Here is a 19,387-nt window from a genome sequence, read left to right as displayed (position 1 = left end):
ACAACTCCGGTAAGTGCCGGAGGTGTATGTATATACATTTTGCTATGAGGAGGGCAAGCTCAACTCTACAATTCTGGTAGGTACCGGAGGTGTATATATCGGTGTAGGCGACTACCAGACATGAGAATGGACCTTGATAAGCCATGGAATTATCGAGCGGTCCGGCAGTGGATGTAGGTATCCTCCGTCGGTACCGCAAAGGTCCGGAGCTAATATTCCGTACCATTTATCCAACGAAGACTATTCTATACATATATTTGCACATTGCCTAACCGTTAGTTACAAAAGGAGGGGGAAGGGGACCGGAGGTAGGGATATCCCATCCGACATTACTTAGCTCCGGCCGTATGGATGAGGGCAAGGCTCCTCTTTCCATAAACTACTAACGGAGACGTAATGAAACCCCAAAATGTATAGACGAATACTAACTACCGGAGTTATAAACTTCGGTGACGGAGCTCCGTCAAACTATTGTTGGGCCGTTCTCGAACGACTAGCTCAGTCCCCCAGGCCCTAGCCCTCCCGGGAGGGAGGGGCTATGGGGGGGGGGGGGGGGGGTGTTGGTATTTGGTAGTGGTCGGTTAGAGACTGACTACCTACCCGATCATAAGTGGCCAGCCAACTGGTCATAAATATAACTTACCCCGTAGGGGTATTAGTTAACAGGAAACCCAGGTTTATCGTGAATGGCTTTGGTACTGATTAGGACGACCACCAGTAGCCAAAGTGTAGGCTACCACTCATAAGTAGTAATACGACACGGTCTATAGTCTGCCGTGGTACTCACATCGGTTAGGGTGGTCACTTATCAGCGAAGTGGGCCGTCTTACATGTGGGTCACTGTGATAAATTTCTGACCAGAAGGGGGCTCGAGTGGGAGAAATAGCCTAAGTAGAAGGCCTAGCCAGCAATAAGCAGACTTTATATGGTACAGGAATCTGGCTTATATAATGAATTAACGGATAAATACAATAAAGGGATTTTGATGTAAGGAAAAATCTATTTCTGGGCGATTGGTTCGTGTCGCCCAGCGAAATATCCTTTAATCCATTATGTCTAAGGTAAATGAACTAACAAATACCAGAGAATAAACAAAATAAAGAAAAAGGTCAGTATAACTGACTCGCTCACCCTCCAAGAGGGCGTCGGTATGAACACTAGGGCGAGTGAGACCCCTACCACGAACCTCTTACCAATAGAAATCTCCTACGACAAAACCCCCACAAGAGGGGAGCCGACCCACAGAACGGGCAGCAACTACTACTACTCCACCCCACGCTACCGACTGCTGCACCTCTGGTGGCCATCCTGAAGTTAGCAGGCAATCTTGAGCGCAGGGATGGGTAGGGTGGGATTTCGCTGGGCGACACGAACCAATCGCCGAGAAATAGATTTTTCCTTACGTCAAAATCCCTTTTCTAGGCTCAGTTCGTGTCGCTGCGCGAAATCGTACCAGAGAATTAGCACAAGATTGAAAAAATAAAAAAGGGTCTCAATAAAGCTTAAAATAAAATAGATTATTATAATTGCAAGAAAATATATACACATACACAATTGTTTATACAATTTGGAAAAACAACACTTAAGATTAGCTTAAAGTTAACATATATGTACAGGGCTTACATAGGAATATATGTTGAACTTAACACCTGTGTATAATTATCACATACAAAAATAATGAAAGCAATTATAATAAATAATATGATTCTGAACAAACTTAGAATACAATATGGTAAATAAATTTATAGATCTTATATGGCAAATAAATTTATAGATCTTAATAGACAAATCCATAACCATTGTAAATGGAGATGTGTCCCCTAGCATAAAAATAAGGGGACCACATCATAGAGATCATTATATACAATCAATTGTGGGTGACCCTAGCAAAAAAAATAAGGGACACCCACTGTACCATCACAAGAGCAGCTAAGACTCAAGGTAGACGTAGATGAACATGGTAGGTATAGACAAACTGTTGACTGAGATAGGTAGAAAGGAGATCTGGATCTTCAACTTAAGATTAAGCAGAGTCGGGGGAAACTATGTTACCCGCCGCAACTGCTGAAAATTTCAGAGATTCCAAGGACTTTAAGTAGTGACGCTTAAATACTGTCGGCGATTTCCAACCAGTATACTTTTTCAAATCATCAAAATTCATGTGTTGGAAATAGTTAATTGAGGTGGCAACTGCCTTGACGTCATGGACTTTAGGGAAGGATTCAGGGTTGGCTTGTTTAATAAAGTACAGGATCTGTTGCCTGATACCTTTAATTGATAAAGTACCACCTTTTTCTCTTCTAAAGAGAGGACCCGAAGAGGATGAGGATGTCCTGGACAGAAAGGCTCGTAAGGTCGTTACTGGACAAAGAGAAACATCTTGAGGAAGGGGTATAACCTTCCACGGTTCCCACCTCAACAAAGGATCCTCATTCTTTGCTAAAAAGCTACGATCCGGAGAAAGCAGAACTTCCCCTGAGGGAAGAAATTCTATATGATTCGGGTCTCTGGATAACGCCGACAGTTCTGAAATTCTAGCTCCTGAAGCCAAGCTTAATAAAAATAGAGTTTTTCTTAAGAGCATTATAAATGAGCATGTCGTATTATCTGTGTCTGAAGCCAGCTTTAGAACATCATTTAAGAACCATGACACTGACGTAGGCCTTACTGAAGGTCTAAGTCTAGCACAAGCCTTGGGAATAGACGAGAAGTAAGAATCTGTCAAGGCTATGTTGAAACCAAGTTGAAAAATCTTCTTCAAGGCTGACTTGTTTGTCGTAATGGAGCTAGCTGCTAAGCCTTTTTCGAATAAGGATCTGAAAAAGGATATAGCTGAATTGATTGTCATGATTTTAATGTCTGATTCTCTCAGGAAGACTGCCAACTTTTTGACTGCAGCATCGTACTGTCTCAAAGTTGAATCCCTTTTATCAGATTCCAGGAAAAGAATATTTCGTGGATCGATATCTGCATCTCTTTTAGCCGCAAACTTCATGAAGTCCATAAAGTTAGGGTTTTGAGAATTCCTGAGGAAGCGAACACAGTCTTCGTTTGTACTGACTGGGAGAGCCTGGGATTGGGAATTCGAAGAGGACGAAGACCCAGTTCCAGAATCAGCGGGTACCAGTTGCTCTTCGGCCAGTCTGGGGCTACTAGAGCTACTTGACCCTTGAACGTCCTGAGTTTGTTCAGTACCTTCAGGAGAAGATTCACTGGAGGAAAGACATGAATCTTCTCCCAGTTGTTCCAATCTATGGACAGGGCGTCCGTGGCATAGGCCAGAGGGTCCAGGTTGGGGGCCACATAACATGGAAGTTCATGGTTCGCTTGAGATGCGAACAGATCTACTTGCAGACCTGGAACCCTCCGGAGAATCCATTGGAACGAACTGTTGTCCAGTGACCATTCCGACTCCAGAGGAACTGAGCGGGATAGAGCATCTGCTATGACGTTTCTCACTCCAGCTATATGGGTGGAGGAGAGGTGCCAACTGAACTTGTCCGCCAGGGAGAAGATGGCTACCATGACATGATTCAGATGTCTTGACTTGGAGCCTCCCCTGTTTACGCAATGGACTACCACTGCGCTGTCCAGAACTAACTTTATGTGAGAGTTCTTTGGCGGACGTAACCTCTTCAGAGTCAAGAACACTGCCATCGCTTCCAATACGTTTATGTGAAGCTGGCGGAACTGAGGTGACCAAGTTCCTGAACCCTTCTTGAACTGAGAATATCCTCCCCAGCCGCTTAATGAAGCGTCTGTGTGGATGGTAATTCCCGGAGGAGGAAACTGAAGGGGTACTGATATGGACAGATTCTTCAATTTTGCCCAAGGGCGTAGACGATTCCGTAGAATCTGTGGGATTGATGACAACTTGTCCCTGGATCTGACATTTGCTCGTGAGCGCCAGATCCTGGTTAGGTCTTTCAGTTTGGCTTTCATCAAGATGTTTGTCACTGAGGCAAATTGGAGGGAACCCAGGATTCTTTCCTGGTTTCTCCTTGAAGCATATTTGTGCTTTAGAAATTGTTTCACTGACTTCGCTATTTCTTTTCTCTTGGCTGATGGAATCGACAGAGTATGGGAGGATAGATTCCATTGAATGCCCAGCCACTGAAAGTTTGACTCGGGAGTGAGTCTTGACTTTGTTCTGTTTATCTTGAACCCCAGATACTCTAGGAACTGGATCACTTTCAGTGTGGCTTTGTGACATTCCTCGACTGTTGGAGCCCAAATCAACCAGTCGTCGAGATACGCTACTACCATTATCCCTTGAGACCTCAGTTGTTGGACGACCACTTCCGCCAACTTCGTGAACACCCTGGGTGCCACGTTCAGACCGAAGGGAACTACCTTGAAGGAGAATGCTTGATCTCCCAGCTTGAAGCCCAGATAAGGGTGGTGACGGCCCCACGGGGAAGTAAGGTCCGCACCTGCGAGATAGTCAGCATTTTGAACTTGTCGCAGCGAATGGCCAAGTTTAAGCGGGACAAGTCTAAGATTACCCTTCTTTTTAGTGAGCCTTTCTTTGGCACGCTGAATAAGCGACCTTGAAACTTTAATCTGTTGACTCTCGCTATTGCTCCTTTCTGAAGGAGGTCCTCCGCATACTCCGTCATTTCTTTTGATGGAAGTTGAAGGAATGGTCTGGATGGAGGAGGATCCGCAATCCAACTCCAACCCAGGCCTTTTGACACAATGCTCTGTGCCCACTTGCTGAATCCCCACCGATGCCGGAAGAGAAACAGCCTCCCTCCTACCTTCGAGCTCTCACTGTTGCTGGGTTGAGTGACCTCCGCGACCTCCACGGAAGTGTTTTCCCCTGTTGAGAGACCTTCCTGATCCTCTCTGACGAAAGGATCCCCTAGCTCTACCTCCCCTGCCAAACCGGTCATAGTGCTGAAAGGCCTGGCCCTCGAACACTTGGTTAAAGGCTGGGGAGACAGCGTAGGAAGTGGAAGGCTGAGGCTGGGGGGAAATCACATAAATGGGTTGTGACTGCGCTTTAGAAGTAGAGGGTTGGGCTGATTGTACCATAGGTACAGCCGAAACAGCCTGGGTAAAACGTTGCTGCTTCTTTTGGTAAGGCTGGTAACGTTTAAGTTTCTTCTGTGTCTTACCTTTTGTAGATTGATCTTGGCGTCTCTTAGCTGTGAGACCCCAACGATCCTTAAGGCTCTGGTTGAGCCTTGTTGCTTCAGCTAGGACCTCCTTAACCATTGACTCAGGAAAGAGGTCTGCACCCCAGATGTTGGAGGAAAGCAACTTATTCGGCTCATGCCGAATAGTTGCTTCCTGGAGGACATGCTTCCGGCAGTTAACCCTAGCTGTAGCAAACTCAAACAGATCAGACTGGACGGTATGCGTCTGGGACTTAGTCAGGAGCTTGAAGTGAAGAGCGGCTCTGAAGCATAAGAAAGAGCCGCTACTTCCGTCATTGCCATGGTATTCATGGATCTGGCAAGCCTAGACTTGGCCTCAAATTCAGCTTGAATGAGGCTGTCAGGAAGCCTAGGCAGCTTCTCGCCGAACTGATCCATAGCGCAGTCTGGTTTGAGCTTGCCAGCTGAGAAGGTGTTAGGCAAATCTTCCCACAGATCTCCAAGTGAAGGGAGCAAAGGAGATGTGGGGTCTGCTTCCCTTAATTGTGGTAACGACTCACCTTTCAGGGCAGCCGGAATGGTGACTGTTGCTATCTTGGTAAGGAAGGGAAGAGGAGTTCCCTCCTCCATCGTAAAAATGGTGAAGGGACTCTTAAAGGCTTGTATTCTCGTGTTAGAACAATCCATCTCCTCTAAACACCTGAGCCATTCTCTTTGAGCCTGGTCACGGGAGTAGAGGACTGTCTCCTTCGGTACCTTATCTTCTCTAGTCATGGCTGCGTCAGTAAGTCTGGCGTAGCCAATGAACGGCGGTTGGAGGCCCTCCGGGTAGAACTCGAAGTCCTCAATCCTTCGAGTGCCACATTCCGGGATAGAAATAAGGCCGTCCTGGAAAGGGGCGTATGACGCCACTCTCCAGGGGTTGTTCATAGAGAACGGAGGCAGAGAGTCATGAGGTGGGAGCTGAAGCAGTCCAGCACCGAATGCTGGAGGAGTAGCTAGAGGGGCCTGATTAAGTCCGGCAATTATATTGTCCTGGGACGTAATCCTATCGGACAACCGGGAGAACATCTGCTCCATGCTGCTCCTCAGAGAGCCGACCAAGTCTCCCATCTGTTGCAACAATCCAGCATTGGGATCCAAAGCCGGAGCTGCAGCAGAGGTGGAGGGATAACTCGGCACAGGTACCAAGGGGAGAGGAGAGACTGCAGGCTCAGCCGGAGTACGGGGCCTCTCCTTGGAAGACCTGCTCTTAGAGGACTTCGAGCTTGAAGCAGAAGCTCTAGACTTCTCTGCTCCGGGGTTTGCAGCCGGAGACTTACGAGAAGTTGACGCCGACGAAGTCTTTTTGGACGACGACGACGTCTTTTTAAGGGTTTTCTGTACCCTCTGGCCCTTCACCTTGGGTTTCACCGAAGCACTGGGTGAAGCATAAAGGAGCTCAGCTCCTGTAAAGCCTTGGAAAGAAGCTGGAGAATTAGCAGGAGAAGAAGATCCAGTGGTGCCCAAGGGAAGCCCTTGGGCGTCCAACGTACCTACCTCGACCAACAGGTCGTCAACACCTACCATCGGTTCAACATTCAAATCCAGCGTCGCGACTTCCGATGAGATATCGTGGCCTGGTTCCTTCATTGAAGTGGCGATCTGTTGTTGGATTGCCGCCATAGTCGGGGCTGCTTCTGCCGGGTCAACGTAACCTGTCGACTTGCCGCCGGGGAACAGCAGGACAGCCATCCTCTTCTCCAGGATGTAGGGCTGTCCCTTGGCGGCGTTCTTCCCAAATCCGCTGACCCAAGCCCTCAGGGTTGCCAGAGCGGTCTCTCTAACGGCAGCAGCCTGGAAGAGAGGGCGTTCATTAGTTTTAAGTTTAAACTTGAAATTAAACCTCAAATTAAGACTAGGCTTAACCTATAAAGTTTTCGGGGATGTAATTCCCAACATAAAGGGAGCTTAAGCTTAAAATAAATCATTAAAATTAAACTTAAGATCTAAAACAGTCATTAGAATTCACGTATGGAGTTGGAAATACTTACCCCGTCTAAGAACTGACCCACGAGATCATAACAAATAGTACAGGTCTCGTGGAACCAGACTTGCAGATTCCCATGCGGAGTCGCGCACAGAGCGTGGGACCTGCAGACTTCATGTCCGCAGGGGTCTTGGAGCATGGCGTTACATCCTGGATGCTCACAGTTGGTGGTCTGTAAGTGGAAGGATACATCAGTACCATAAAAGACATCACTTACAGGCTAATTAGAACTCCGATGCATGCCGGAGAGCGAAAAAATTTTGGGCATAACCCCTCCCCTACCGCCTGAATAGGCTATAACCCCGGAGTGATCCGGTGTGAAAACAGAGGTAAGGGAGGAACCCGGCTTAAGCTAGCTTAAATTAAACTTATGATAGCTTAAAATAAACTTATAATACACTTAAGCATAAATTAGCACTAAATTCCGGAATGGTTCCGGATCGCGGAGGTGTTCGTCTCCCGTTATACCGACGAGACGGGATGGTTAGCAAAAAGACCAACTGTACGCCTGAGGTCCCCCCGCAAGCGGGGAACCAGCTCCCTTCCTCATGATTGACGGAGCTCCGGTAAGATAAAAAAGCACCGACAATCAAGGAAGGGGCGAGAGGGCGAGACAGACTCGAGCCAACATCGGGGCAACGGAGCAACAAAGGAGGGGGAAGGCCAATCCCCCTACCCCGTCACAACAAAGCACCGTGAAGCAGAGAGAACGGTGAAGTCCAGTCCTGGGTCTGTCCAGCCTCCCCTACTCCCTCCGCGTAGGGAGAGAGGGAGACAGGCCCGGGTGGAGCGAGCGAGGACGGACCTCCCTCCCCCCGGCTCTATGGGAGAGCGGGAGGAGGGCAGGGTGACTGGAAGGGCGCCTGGCTGTATCGCGATCACATGGTGACCACGAAGCGGTAACTTGATAAAACTCACGAAAAACATAGCCTAGGTTAATGCAACCAAACTGATCAGCGAGATGCTATCGTAGATGCAACAAAACTGATGAGAGGAAGCAACAAAACTGATGGGGACCATGATATAATGAACCTAGGCTACGCTAACGTGCCAGACGCCCTAGGCTAACCCAAAAATACATAAAATCACTAAAACTTAAACTAAAACGAAAGTAGGAAAATAAAACAGTAGGAGAAAAAATCCAGGAGTGTACGACTAACCCGAGAGAAAGTCTACCACTCAAAGCTAGCCGGGGCCGATGCTAAGAGCTGTGGCTAGGGTCTGGATAGAAACGAAAATGCCTACGCAAGGTAAAGGAAGACATGCATGCATGACATAAACCAATGCAGGCTGGATCCCCTAACATAATGTAGATAAACAGTAATAGAGCGTAAAGTAAAAGGGAAGGTTCTAGGTATGGAAGACCAAGAACGAACCCGCGAGCCAGCATTTATACCTAAAAAATGGCAAATACTGACTCAAGGCTGGAAAAAACTAAGTAGGAACCTTACGGTATACTTAACTTAGCTGATGCGATGGCTGAACGCTCCATTACTAGATAAAATCCTCACAAAGGGGCACGAAAATCACAGAGACAAAAAAGTACGTCCGATGAGGCACGTGCTAACAGAAAGGATGGCCACCAGAGGCGCAGCAGTCGGTAGCGTGGGGTGGAGTAGTAGTAGTTGCTGCCCGTTCTGTGGGTCGGCTCCCCTCTTGTGGGGGTTTTGTCCTAGGAGATTTCTATTGGTAAGAGGTTCGTGGTAGGGGTCTCACTCGCCCTAGTGTTCATACCGACGCCCTCTTGGAGGGTGAGCGAGTCAGTTATACTGACCTTTTTCTTTATTTTGTTTATTCTCTGGTATTTGTTAGTTCATTTACCTTAGAAATAATGGATTAAAGGATATTTCGCGCAGCGACACGAACTGAGCCCAGAAATAATAATGAAAACCTGAGAGAGTTGCAAGATAGTCAACTGATTAACTGGGTTGTTTTGATAGGGGCGGTCAGGACCGAGCTTCGCCCAATCTAGGCAATGCATACTCCTATATAACTACTTGTTAAGCTCGATTTGAAGAAAAAGCTCGATTTGAAGAAAAAGAATAATCATATTCTTCCTTAAACTGGATTTATTGATAAAAGAGCTTTATTAATTAGAAGTTAGATAGGATAGCGACTACCCACGGACAAATTACAATAGCAACTCCTCAGTCACTACAGTTAGAGAGAAGCTCGATGGAGAGAGGGAGACAGGGCTAAACCGATAAAGAGAGAAATGGGAGAGAGAGAGAAAGAGGGAAGTGGTACCAATATTCCCACTCTCTCTCTTAAGCGCTATAGGCTACGCCGTGGTCCCGAAATTATCTATTAAAGGAAGCCTTATGTGGATCTCCCTCTCTCGTATAGCAATACTGTTTATTTTAGATGATACTGTCATTATAGGAACATGTCAGGGTTACGCATACGCCCGCACGTGTGGGGAAAAATTTAACGACTATCCCTTTAAATAACATCTGAATTCAAAATATAGAACTGGTAATTATAATGCGGCGAGAACGATATCCCATGACATTTTCGCAGTATATGTATTGCTTAAACAACATGTGAAAAAAGGGTAACATATAGTGAAATAGCAGTAGCTAGAATATTAACTCGTAAACAATAGCAACCTTACCACGCGTTCCCGCTCGCACCATTCAAGATGGCCGAGACGCCGTGTTCCCGCAATATGTACTATAAATGGGCTCACGGGTCTATAATGAGACTGCCATTTTCATAATATATACTAAAAACAGAAATTAGGGTACTCAACTTAGGTGTCGGAGACATTTGAGCTGAAGCCATCTTAAATTGATCACAAAATCACAAGATATATAGTACAAAGCGAGAACGCGTCTTTTGCTGGAGAGTATCTAGAAAAGATTGAGTGAGGTCGCTCGCATCGGGCGTCAACAGTGGTAGTACGGAGGCGATATGGGAGTGGCAGTTGTCACGGCACACCCCATATTGGGGTTTTGGGAAGGAATACTCTAAGTGGCAGGAGACCTGTGAATATTGGTTTTCACACGCCCCGAACTTTATACACGAGACGCCCTTTGGGTGCTCGCGTGAGGGTAGTAACCTCTGCATACTAATGCTAACTTTTTCTCTGGTATATTTAGAAAGTATTTATATCAGAAAAGAGGCTAGAAGGATCTTTTCACCGGCGAACACAGGTTGACCCAGAAAATCATTAACACAAAAAGGCAACACACACACCCACTAACAACACCAAGAAATCACAACAGCTCACCAACAACAACCCTTAACAACTCACAACCACACCAAGAAACCACAATAGCTCCCCAACAGCAACAACCCCCAACCATAACAACTCACATACAACCCAACAGGAACTCACAAGCACAACAAACCTAACAGCACAGGCACAACAACTCCAAAACAAACATCAACTTAACAACAACTAAACAACAAATCAGTAGCACACAACCTAACTGACTTTCAACACCTTCAAAAGACTGCTGCCGACACTACTGACTTCTCAGGCTCTAACCCAAGACTGACCAAAGACTGCTTCCAAAACACGGAACTCTTAACTCCAACAGCACCAGTAGACAACCCAGAACTCACCAACAGCCAATTCAATCGTTAACTATCCATCCAGCAATTACGCTCTCTCTCTCTCTCTCTCTCTCTCTCTCTCTCTCTCTCTCTCTCTCTCTCTCTCTTTCTCTCCTCTCTCTCTCTCTAGGACATTGTCAAATGGAACTCCCGTAACTCTTCCAAATCAGCACCATTAACCAAAACTTGGTGCCATAAACCACTGAGTTTCGGTTAATGGCGGTTTTAGCCTATCAACACCCTGCCAAGAATGGAGCCCCACCGATAACCAGGGACTGCCTGTATTAAGATTCTTCCTAGCCTTTTTATATTTGAGTTAAGATTCCTCACTCATTCGAGAAGGTTCAGAAGTCTGACATTTGATTATGCAGTTCCTATACCCTGATCAAATTATCAGAGGCATGGTACTCCTTCTAGCTCTTTCGACCAGAAGTAGCCCAGGTGTAAAGAACTCCAGCCAGTTTCAAGAGACTCAAGAGACTTATGCAGATTCCTCCCTCCAATTAGTATTGGGTCTTCCTAATGTAAAGGACCGAGGGTTTGTATATTGTGTAGGAACAAATGACAATATCTAAAAGTAAATAGTATTTTTTGTAACTATATAAACCTGAGGTCCTTTGTGCATTAGGCTCATCTCATGCCACCCCTCAACTCCCAAGTGTAAAAGTACAGCATCCTGCAACCCAAAAGTGAGAGGGGATGCAAATGCTGCCCAAATAGGGTCTAATGTTGGAATTCTGACTAGAAACCACTAAATGGTCAGTTCAGAATACAAAATTTCAGATCATAACATGATAGATGCCTCAGTGCATAGTATTTTATCTCCTTATAGTAAATATCTAGTTAATGAGAGAAGAACAATGATCTAAGATGTATATGTGAGAGACCACTAACAGAAACAGTTCTCTTGTGTCTGTAACATTAAAAGCTTTAGAAGACACCCTTTACCGGGACCCAAGTTGCTCACAAAGTAGCCGTAGCTTTCTGTCCTTTCATTTTCAAAATTATTAATCTTGTAAAAATAGATTTTCAGAATTTTGTAGTGACTAAAAGACCAGAGATAATGGCAGAATTAAAACCATTTGCCTCTGTCATTCCAGTTTTGGAAAACTCCACCAAGGAATAGGTAACACTGCAACTCCCTTGTGAAGGGAAATAGCTCCCTTTACATATACGTTATATAGCTATGCAGCAATTTAGGACATCTATGAGAAGAATCTCAGAGGAGCCTCCTCAGAATTTCATACTAGGGTCTACTGCTTTAATTTTATAACCTCACCTTGCTGGAAGTTGCCACCAAAAGGTATCCGAAATGTTCCAGAACAATGTTATGGATGAGTGATAAGGTAGTTACATTTGACGTCTTCGAGGGGTGCATGAGAGAGAGAGAGAGAGAGAGAGAGAGAGAGAGAGAGAGAGAGAGAGCGTCATTGGGTTGTTTATAGTTGTCGGGAATAATTGAGAGTTTAACTGTTTTTGTATATTTGATATGTTGTGTTAGTGTTTGGTGTTGCTGTATGGTAGTGTGTAAGTGTGTATGTGTTTTTCTGAAGAGTGGGAGTGAGCAAGCTATCAAGAGAGAGAGAGAGAGAGAGAAAGAGCGTAAGTGGTGGAGGGATAGTTAACGAGTGATTTGCTTCTTGTTGGGTGATCGTTTGGGTTGTCTGCTGGCACAGTTGCCGGGTCAGTCAGTCAGTCTGTGATGAGCAGTTGTAGAGGACAGAGATAAGGCAGAGTCTATGGATGGTCATTTGTTGTTGTGTGATTCGATTGATTTTGATATTGTATAGTTGCTGTGTGTGTGTCTGTCACTGTTTGAGAAAGGTTTAGCAGCTAGTACTATTACTACTACTAAATCTGCACTCAAGAAAATCTTCCAGTTTGGATTCAAAATAGATCTAACAGACTCTTATTTTTCATCTATCCCTAAGGCCTGCGCTAGACTCAGACCATCAGAGAGACCCAAGTCTGTGTCATGGTTCTTGAATGATGTCCTCAAATTATCCTTGGACACTAATAATGACTCATGTACTTTTTACCTCTCCTGAGGAAAACATTATTCCTGTTAAGTCTGGCCTCAGGAGCCAATGTATCTGAACTGTCGGCTCTATCCAGAGACTCTGGTCATATAGAGTTTCTCCCTTCAGGAGAAGTGCTACTTTCTCCAGATCGTCAATTTCTAGCTAAAAATGAGGACCCACTGGGTAGGTTGGCCCCCATGGAAAATTCTCTCACTTCCACAGGACCCGTCCTTATGTCCAGTTACTACCCTAAGAACTGCCCTAAGATCTTCAGGCCCTCTATTTATAAGGGAAAAAGGAGGCACCATTTCCTTAAAAGGAATTAGGCAGCAAATCTTATATTTTATTAAACAAGCCAACCCAGAGTCCTTCCTTCGATTACATGACATTAGGGCAGTAGCTACCTCTATCAACTACTTTCAACACATGAATTTTGATGATCTGAAGAAGTACACAGGCTGGAAATCTCCGACAGTATTTAAACGCCATTATCTTAACCCTTAAACGCCGAAGCGGTAAAATAAAAATTGTCTCCCATGTGCCGGAGGTTTTTCGGAGTGAGCGCGGAAGCGGAAAAAAATACTTTTTTCAAAAAATCACAGCGCGCTTAGTTTTCAAGATTAAGAGTTCATTTTTAGCTCCCTTTTTTTGTCATTGGCTGAAGTTTAGCATGCAACCATCAGAAATGAAAAAAATGATCATTATCATATATAAATAATGCGATATATGATAAGCGCAAAAACGAAAATTTTTCATATATAAAATTGTATTCAAAATCGCGCTGTGGGCGCCAAAACACATTTTTTGTTTTTAAAGGTGACAAATTTATCTTTTTTTTCGTTGTAATGTACACTACATTGCGATCATTTGGGTATATAACAAACATTGTAAAAACGATTAAAAGCAAACACAGAGAAAATATTTATTCACAAAAGAAAAAAAATGCATGAATTCGCTAACGCGCGGACGTAAAACAATATACAAAAATTCACCATAAATCTAAATATTATCCTAGAGACTTCCAATTTCTTTCAAAATGAAGACAAATGATTGAATATTACTTTACTGTAAGAGTATTAGCTTACAATTGCAGTTTTCGACCATATCTGATGAGTTAAAGTTGACCGAATGTCAAATTTTTTTATATATTTTTTTTTATATGCAATTATTTCAGAAATTAGAAAAGCTACAACCTTCATATATTTTTCGTTTTATTCTACATGAAATTGCACACATTTTCATATATTAAACTCTATGAAATGCCTAATATGAAACAGAGCAAATATTCCGAGAATGGGACGTACGCATTTCGGAGATTTGTGGCGGAGAATCTGCGTGCGGAGGGAAGGAAAGTTTTTTTTTTAAATTCACCATAAATCTAAATATTGTGCTAGAGACTTCGAATTTATTTCAAGATGAAGATAAATGACTGAATATTACTAGACTGTAAGAGTTTTAGCTTACAATTGCGTTTTTCGACCATTTCGGTAGAGTCAAAGTTGACTGAACAGGTTTTTTTTTCTATTTATCGTGATTTATATGCAAATATTTCAAAAATGAGAAAAGCTACAACCTTCAATTATTTTTTGTTGTATTCTACATGAAATTGCGCACATTTTCATATATAAAACTTTATGTAACGGCTAATTTAAAATGGTGCAAACATTACCACAATCGCACGTATGATTTTTTCGGAAGAGTTACTGCGCGGACATAAAGAAAATGTTATTTTTTTCATAAATTCACCATAAATCAAAATATTGTGCTAGAGACTTCCAATTTGTTGCAAAATGAAGGTAAATGATTGAATATTACTAGAATATAAGCGTTTTAGCTTACAATTGCGTTTTTCGACCATTTTGGTAGAGTCAAAGTTGACTGAAGGTTGAAAATTTGTCACTTATCATTTTTTATATGAAAATATTTCAAAATTGATAAAAGCTACAACCATGGGTTGTTTTTAGTTGTATTGTGCATGAAATTGCGCACATTTTCATATATAAAACTTTATGTAACGCTAATTTTAAAATGGTGCAAACATTACCACAATCGCATGGTATGGATTTTTTTCAGGAAGTAGTTACCGCGCGGACGTAAGGAAAAAGTTTTTTCATAAATTCACCATAAATCGAAATATTGTGGTAGAGACTTCCAATTAGTTGCAAAATGAAAGTAAATGATTGAATATTACTAAAATATAAGAGTTTTAGCTTACAATTGCGTTTTTCTACCATTTCGGTAGAATCAAAGTTGACCGAAGGTTGAAATTTAGGCACTTATCGTTATTTATATGAAAATATCTCAAAACTGATAAAAGCTACAATCATGAGTATTTTTTGTTGTATTCTACATAAAAATGCGCACATTTTCATATGTAATATTCCATGTAACGGCTAATTTAAAATGGTACAAAAATTATGTCAAAGTGACGAAATAATTTCCGAGATGTGTCACAGATACTTTTTAGTGCAGCAAGAAAGAAATTCGCACCTGCGTAACGATTGTAAACAAAACAACACCTTGATCCGTGAACTCCCAGCATCCCCCAAAGCGCGTGATTCAAGAGTTTTCGGCTGGTAGGCCTAAAATTATTTTTCCTTGAATTTAAAAAAAAACTTTTGTATGTCGACGTAAAATACGTCCAGTCGGCACCCGAGAGACAAAAATTGTTGACGTAAAATACGTCCAGTCGGCATTTAAGGGTTAAGTCCTTAGAAGCCTTTAAATTTCCAGCAGTGGCAGCGGGAAACACAGTTTCTCCTGACACTGCTTGAGTAGTAGTAAGTAGTTTAACCTAGATCTCTCCTTTCTACCTGCCTCGCTGACATTCTTGCCGTGGCTCAGCCACCATGTAGCCTTATTGTACCTTGGATGCCACATGTTGTATATATTGTGATATTTCCTTGTGTTTTGTTCTTAGGTTTAGTCACAGTTTAAGTTAACATTCTTGTTTACTGTTAAGTATTAACCATTTTGTATTATCTTCACTGTTAAGGTTTCAATTGCCCTTTGTTACTCAACTTGTAACCTTATCCTTAGATTATAGCAATTAACCTTAATTGTTTTTGATTATCCTATATATTCCTTGTGTACTTCCTTATTTCAAGCTTATTTGGCCATTTCTTATGTGGCCATTTCTCTGGTACTATTTCACGTAGCGACACGGGCTGAGCCCAGAAAATTGATTTTGACGAAAGAAAAATCTATTTCTGGGCAAAGGCCCGTGTCGCCCAGTGAAATCCCACCCTTCTAGCCGTAACGGTAGCAAGGAGTGGGCCTTAGGTCAGCTCCTCTTTAGTTGAGGGATTTTGAAGAAGGATGAATCTAAATGGCAAAGGACCTCTGGTAGTGGTGTCACTCGCCCCAGAAACCATACTGACACCTTAAAATAAGGTGAGCGAGCCAGAATATTCTGGCAATTCCATATTAGCTTTTTTCTCTGATATTATAGCAATATTTTACCTTAGAAATGTGTGCTAAAGGGACATTTCACTGGGCGCCACGGGCCTTTGCCCAGAAATAGATTTTTCCTTCGTCAAAATCCCTTTAATCTAAGTTGACGTAGGGTGTTTTGGGATGATGGTTTGGAGTGTATTTTTGTTTGAATTAATATAAAATTGTTTTATTATTGTAAAATACTAGACAGTTATAAGCATTTAAGATTAAGGAGTATGTAGCATTTGACAGTTATAAACAGTTATAAGTGTTTTTAGAGGGGATTTTGCATTTCCCCATTGGGTTCTGGAATCTATTCCCATGAAGAAAAGGGGTGCACTATAGTACGTATTGCCTTAACTTCACTAGTTTCTGAGCTGGACGTCAATTCTTCTGTTGTTAATAATTTACTCATCCTGTATATTCCCCCATTTTGGATGGTAGCCCTCCCCTCTTACTCTTACTCTTAAATTGGAAACCCACTCAGCCTTCCCACATCTGAGTGACTGGTCATGAAGAGAAAAGGTAGTTTATATCATAAATTTATTGTTCATTACCATCTGGAAAACAGTCTTCTGGCAGGGCTTTTGTTGAATGTAGCCAGACAACAGGGTCATTATTTTATGGGAAGTTTTAACTAAGAGGTAAATTGTGTCTTTATTTACTGGTGGTATGAAGTTCACATTCGTCGTAAGCCGGAAAATTGTAAAAAACCTAAGAAAACCATATTTTTAATACTTTTTATTGCATATCTCATCTGTAAACCTTTTAATATTGATTATTTTGCATTTTTGGAGTCATATTTCTTCTGCCAGATTGGCACCGTAAGCAGCGTAACCCTGGAACATGCGTCGTAAATTTGGAAATAATTTTTGATGAATATAATTGAAAAGCATTGTAACCTTGGAACATTGTAAGCCAAACCCGTCATAAGCCAGGGAATGCCTGTACTTGTAAATTGAGATTTATGTTGTATTAATTTTTTAAAGAGGCTGTGTTAAAAAGATTTGGACAGAAACATTCCTCAGAATTTTAGAATTATGTTAAAATGTGCTAACAAGCATGAGGGAAAATAAGCAATGTATGATCTTTCATCATCTTAAACTTTTAACATGGATCCCAATTTATATTTCATACACCTGAATGGTAATACTTTATCATTGTTGGAGACAAATTTGTTTAGATTTCCCACTTCAAAGTTTTTACTGATGTCAATATAAGTATATATTGGTAGGAAAAATAATATTCCAACTTTATTTTCAAGTTGTATAGTGTTTTATATTGTCAATATTCATCTTCCAGGCCAAAGATAAAGCCATTGTAAGTTTAACTCATCAAGTAGAAGCTGGTGCCAATGAGAATCGTCCCATGTCCCTTCCTCCTGTTTTGAACTTCAAGACGTTGGAAACAATTACTCGCGGAACCCAAACTAACGATGAAGAAGACTCTTTGAAAGATGCCTTGGAAGCGTACAGATTTCAAAATTCCTACTTGAATAAGGAAATACTGGAACTGAATTTACTCCGGAAACAAACATCTGAAAGAGAACAGAAGTTGATAACGTAAGGTCATGTTGTATTTTCTTGGTAGTATAAATAAATGATAATTAAACTGAATGTCCTAGCAAGAATGAAGCATGTCATGTGATGACATGTTGCCTGATTTTGGTTATATTTTTTGTGAGGAAATTTTTATCCAAGTAAAGTAATGGTGTTCTTTGGTCATAGATATGAAATGCAAAGTAATATTGAATGTATAACATTAGTAATATCCAGTCATTCTTATGTTGTGATTTTATAGATAATTTGCTATGACAGATTGGTTATCATGTTTCCTCAGAATGCAGCAGTTATGCACCATTTTCTTTAGTATCACAGATTTATTCTCAAATAACGTGAAATTTTTATATATAGATTAAGTGACTTGAGTACAATTTTGTTTCTCTACAGCGAGTCCAGTGAGTGGGAAGCAAAATTCTATCAGATTCAAAGCAAATATTTGTTGCTTTTGAATGAACTACACTCTCCAAGAGCTGCACAACATGATCACTCTGTTGTATCTCAATTATTACAGGATGTTGTAGAAGCTCATGGATCCCCTGATCTGAGGTACTGTATACTACAAGTTTAGAACAGTCACTAACATCTAATTCCTTTGAGAGAGAGTGTGTGATTTTATTTGCAAGTCAATTATTTTACTCCTATCAAAAATAAACTATAGAATCTGTCACAATTGCTAATGCTGTATGGAATATTTGATGCAATACGATAATAAATTTCCAAGTGTCAAAGAAGTTGTTTTCCCTAATACAACTCATTGAAATTTATCTTGGATCATAGAAATTGAAAGTAATGTTTTTCATTGGCCTATCCTAATCACATAGTAAGGTATCTTTGCCCAAGAGTAATTAGAACCCATGTATGTGATTTTTTGAAGTGTATATTTTATTCATAAAGAAAGGTATGATGAAAATCCCAAAAAATAAACAATCACAAAGCTTAATATCTGAATTGTAAGTATACAATAGGTGAGTTAGCAAATGAATTGTTATTTAAAAGCTGTAAATGATTATTAGTACAGGTATTTTTTATAGTGTAGTCGCTTGTTTCATCCTCAAGGAGTTACCCTTCCATGGCCTACCAGAGCTCCATGGCGACCAGACTAATATCAAAGAATTCTCCTTTATCTGGTCTTGTAGCTGGGTATTGTGTTGTACAGTGGTACCTCGACATACAAAATTAATCCATTCTGAGGCGGCCTTCGTAACCTGAGCTTTTCGTATCTTGAACCGCATTTTACATGTAAATTGCCTAATTCGTTCCAAGCCCTACAAAAACACCCCAGTAAATTTTATAATAAAGCTAAATTGACCAATAAACAATGAAATATAACAATTTGGACCATTCAATATCTAACTTAATACGTACTACTTATATGTACTACATAGTACCTGTAAATAAAGTGTACTAGTGTACATGGTATACAAGAAATACTGTACGTACATATGTAGTAAAATGTGGAACCTTACCTTTCGAGTGAGGCTATCTCCAAAAGTGGCAATAAAGGAGGAGGACAAACGGCAGAAAACTTGTTAGTGCATACACTTAACTTTACGAAATACATTAAAAAATGTCAGAAAACATAGACTAAACTTTATGAAGCACTTAACTTTACAAAAAACTTAAAATTAAATTTCTTTTTATTTGTCTTTTTTTTATTTTTGAATTTTTTCTTACATT

The 19,387-nt window shown here is 41.6% G+C and overlaps 1 protein-coding gene across 3 annotated transcripts in view; it reads left to right on the top strand.

Annotated features, from left to right (window-relative positions):
* Positions 1 to 19,387, top strand: part of LOC135201857 (TBC1 domain family member 2B-like) — a 641,388-nt gene that overhangs the window by 198,660 nt on the left and 423,341 nt on the right. For all 3 annotated transcript variants that reach the window (XR_010311621.1, XM_064231151.1, XM_064231152.1), the window contains exons 8-9: positions 17,451 to 17,710; positions 18,098 to 18,256. Coding sequence is in view for 2 of the 3 variants with exons in the window: in XM_064231151.1 (XP_064087221.1) it covers positions 17,451 to 17,710; positions 18,098 to 18,256 (419 nt within the window). In the remaining variant the exon portion in view is untranslated. The remainder of the gene's footprint in view (positions 1 to 17,450; positions 17,711 to 18,097; positions 18,257 to 19,387) is intronic.

The sequence above is a fragment of the Macrobrachium nipponense genome, chromosome 28, assembly GCF_015104395.2.
Source record: "Macrobrachium nipponense isolate FS-2020 chromosome 28, ASM1510439v2, whole genome shotgun sequence".
NCBI classification, from domain to species: Eukaryota; Metazoa; Arthropoda; class Malacostraca; order Decapoda; family Palaemonidae; genus Macrobrachium; species Macrobrachium nipponense.
This window is presented reverse-complemented; position numbering and strand designations above follow the sequence as displayed.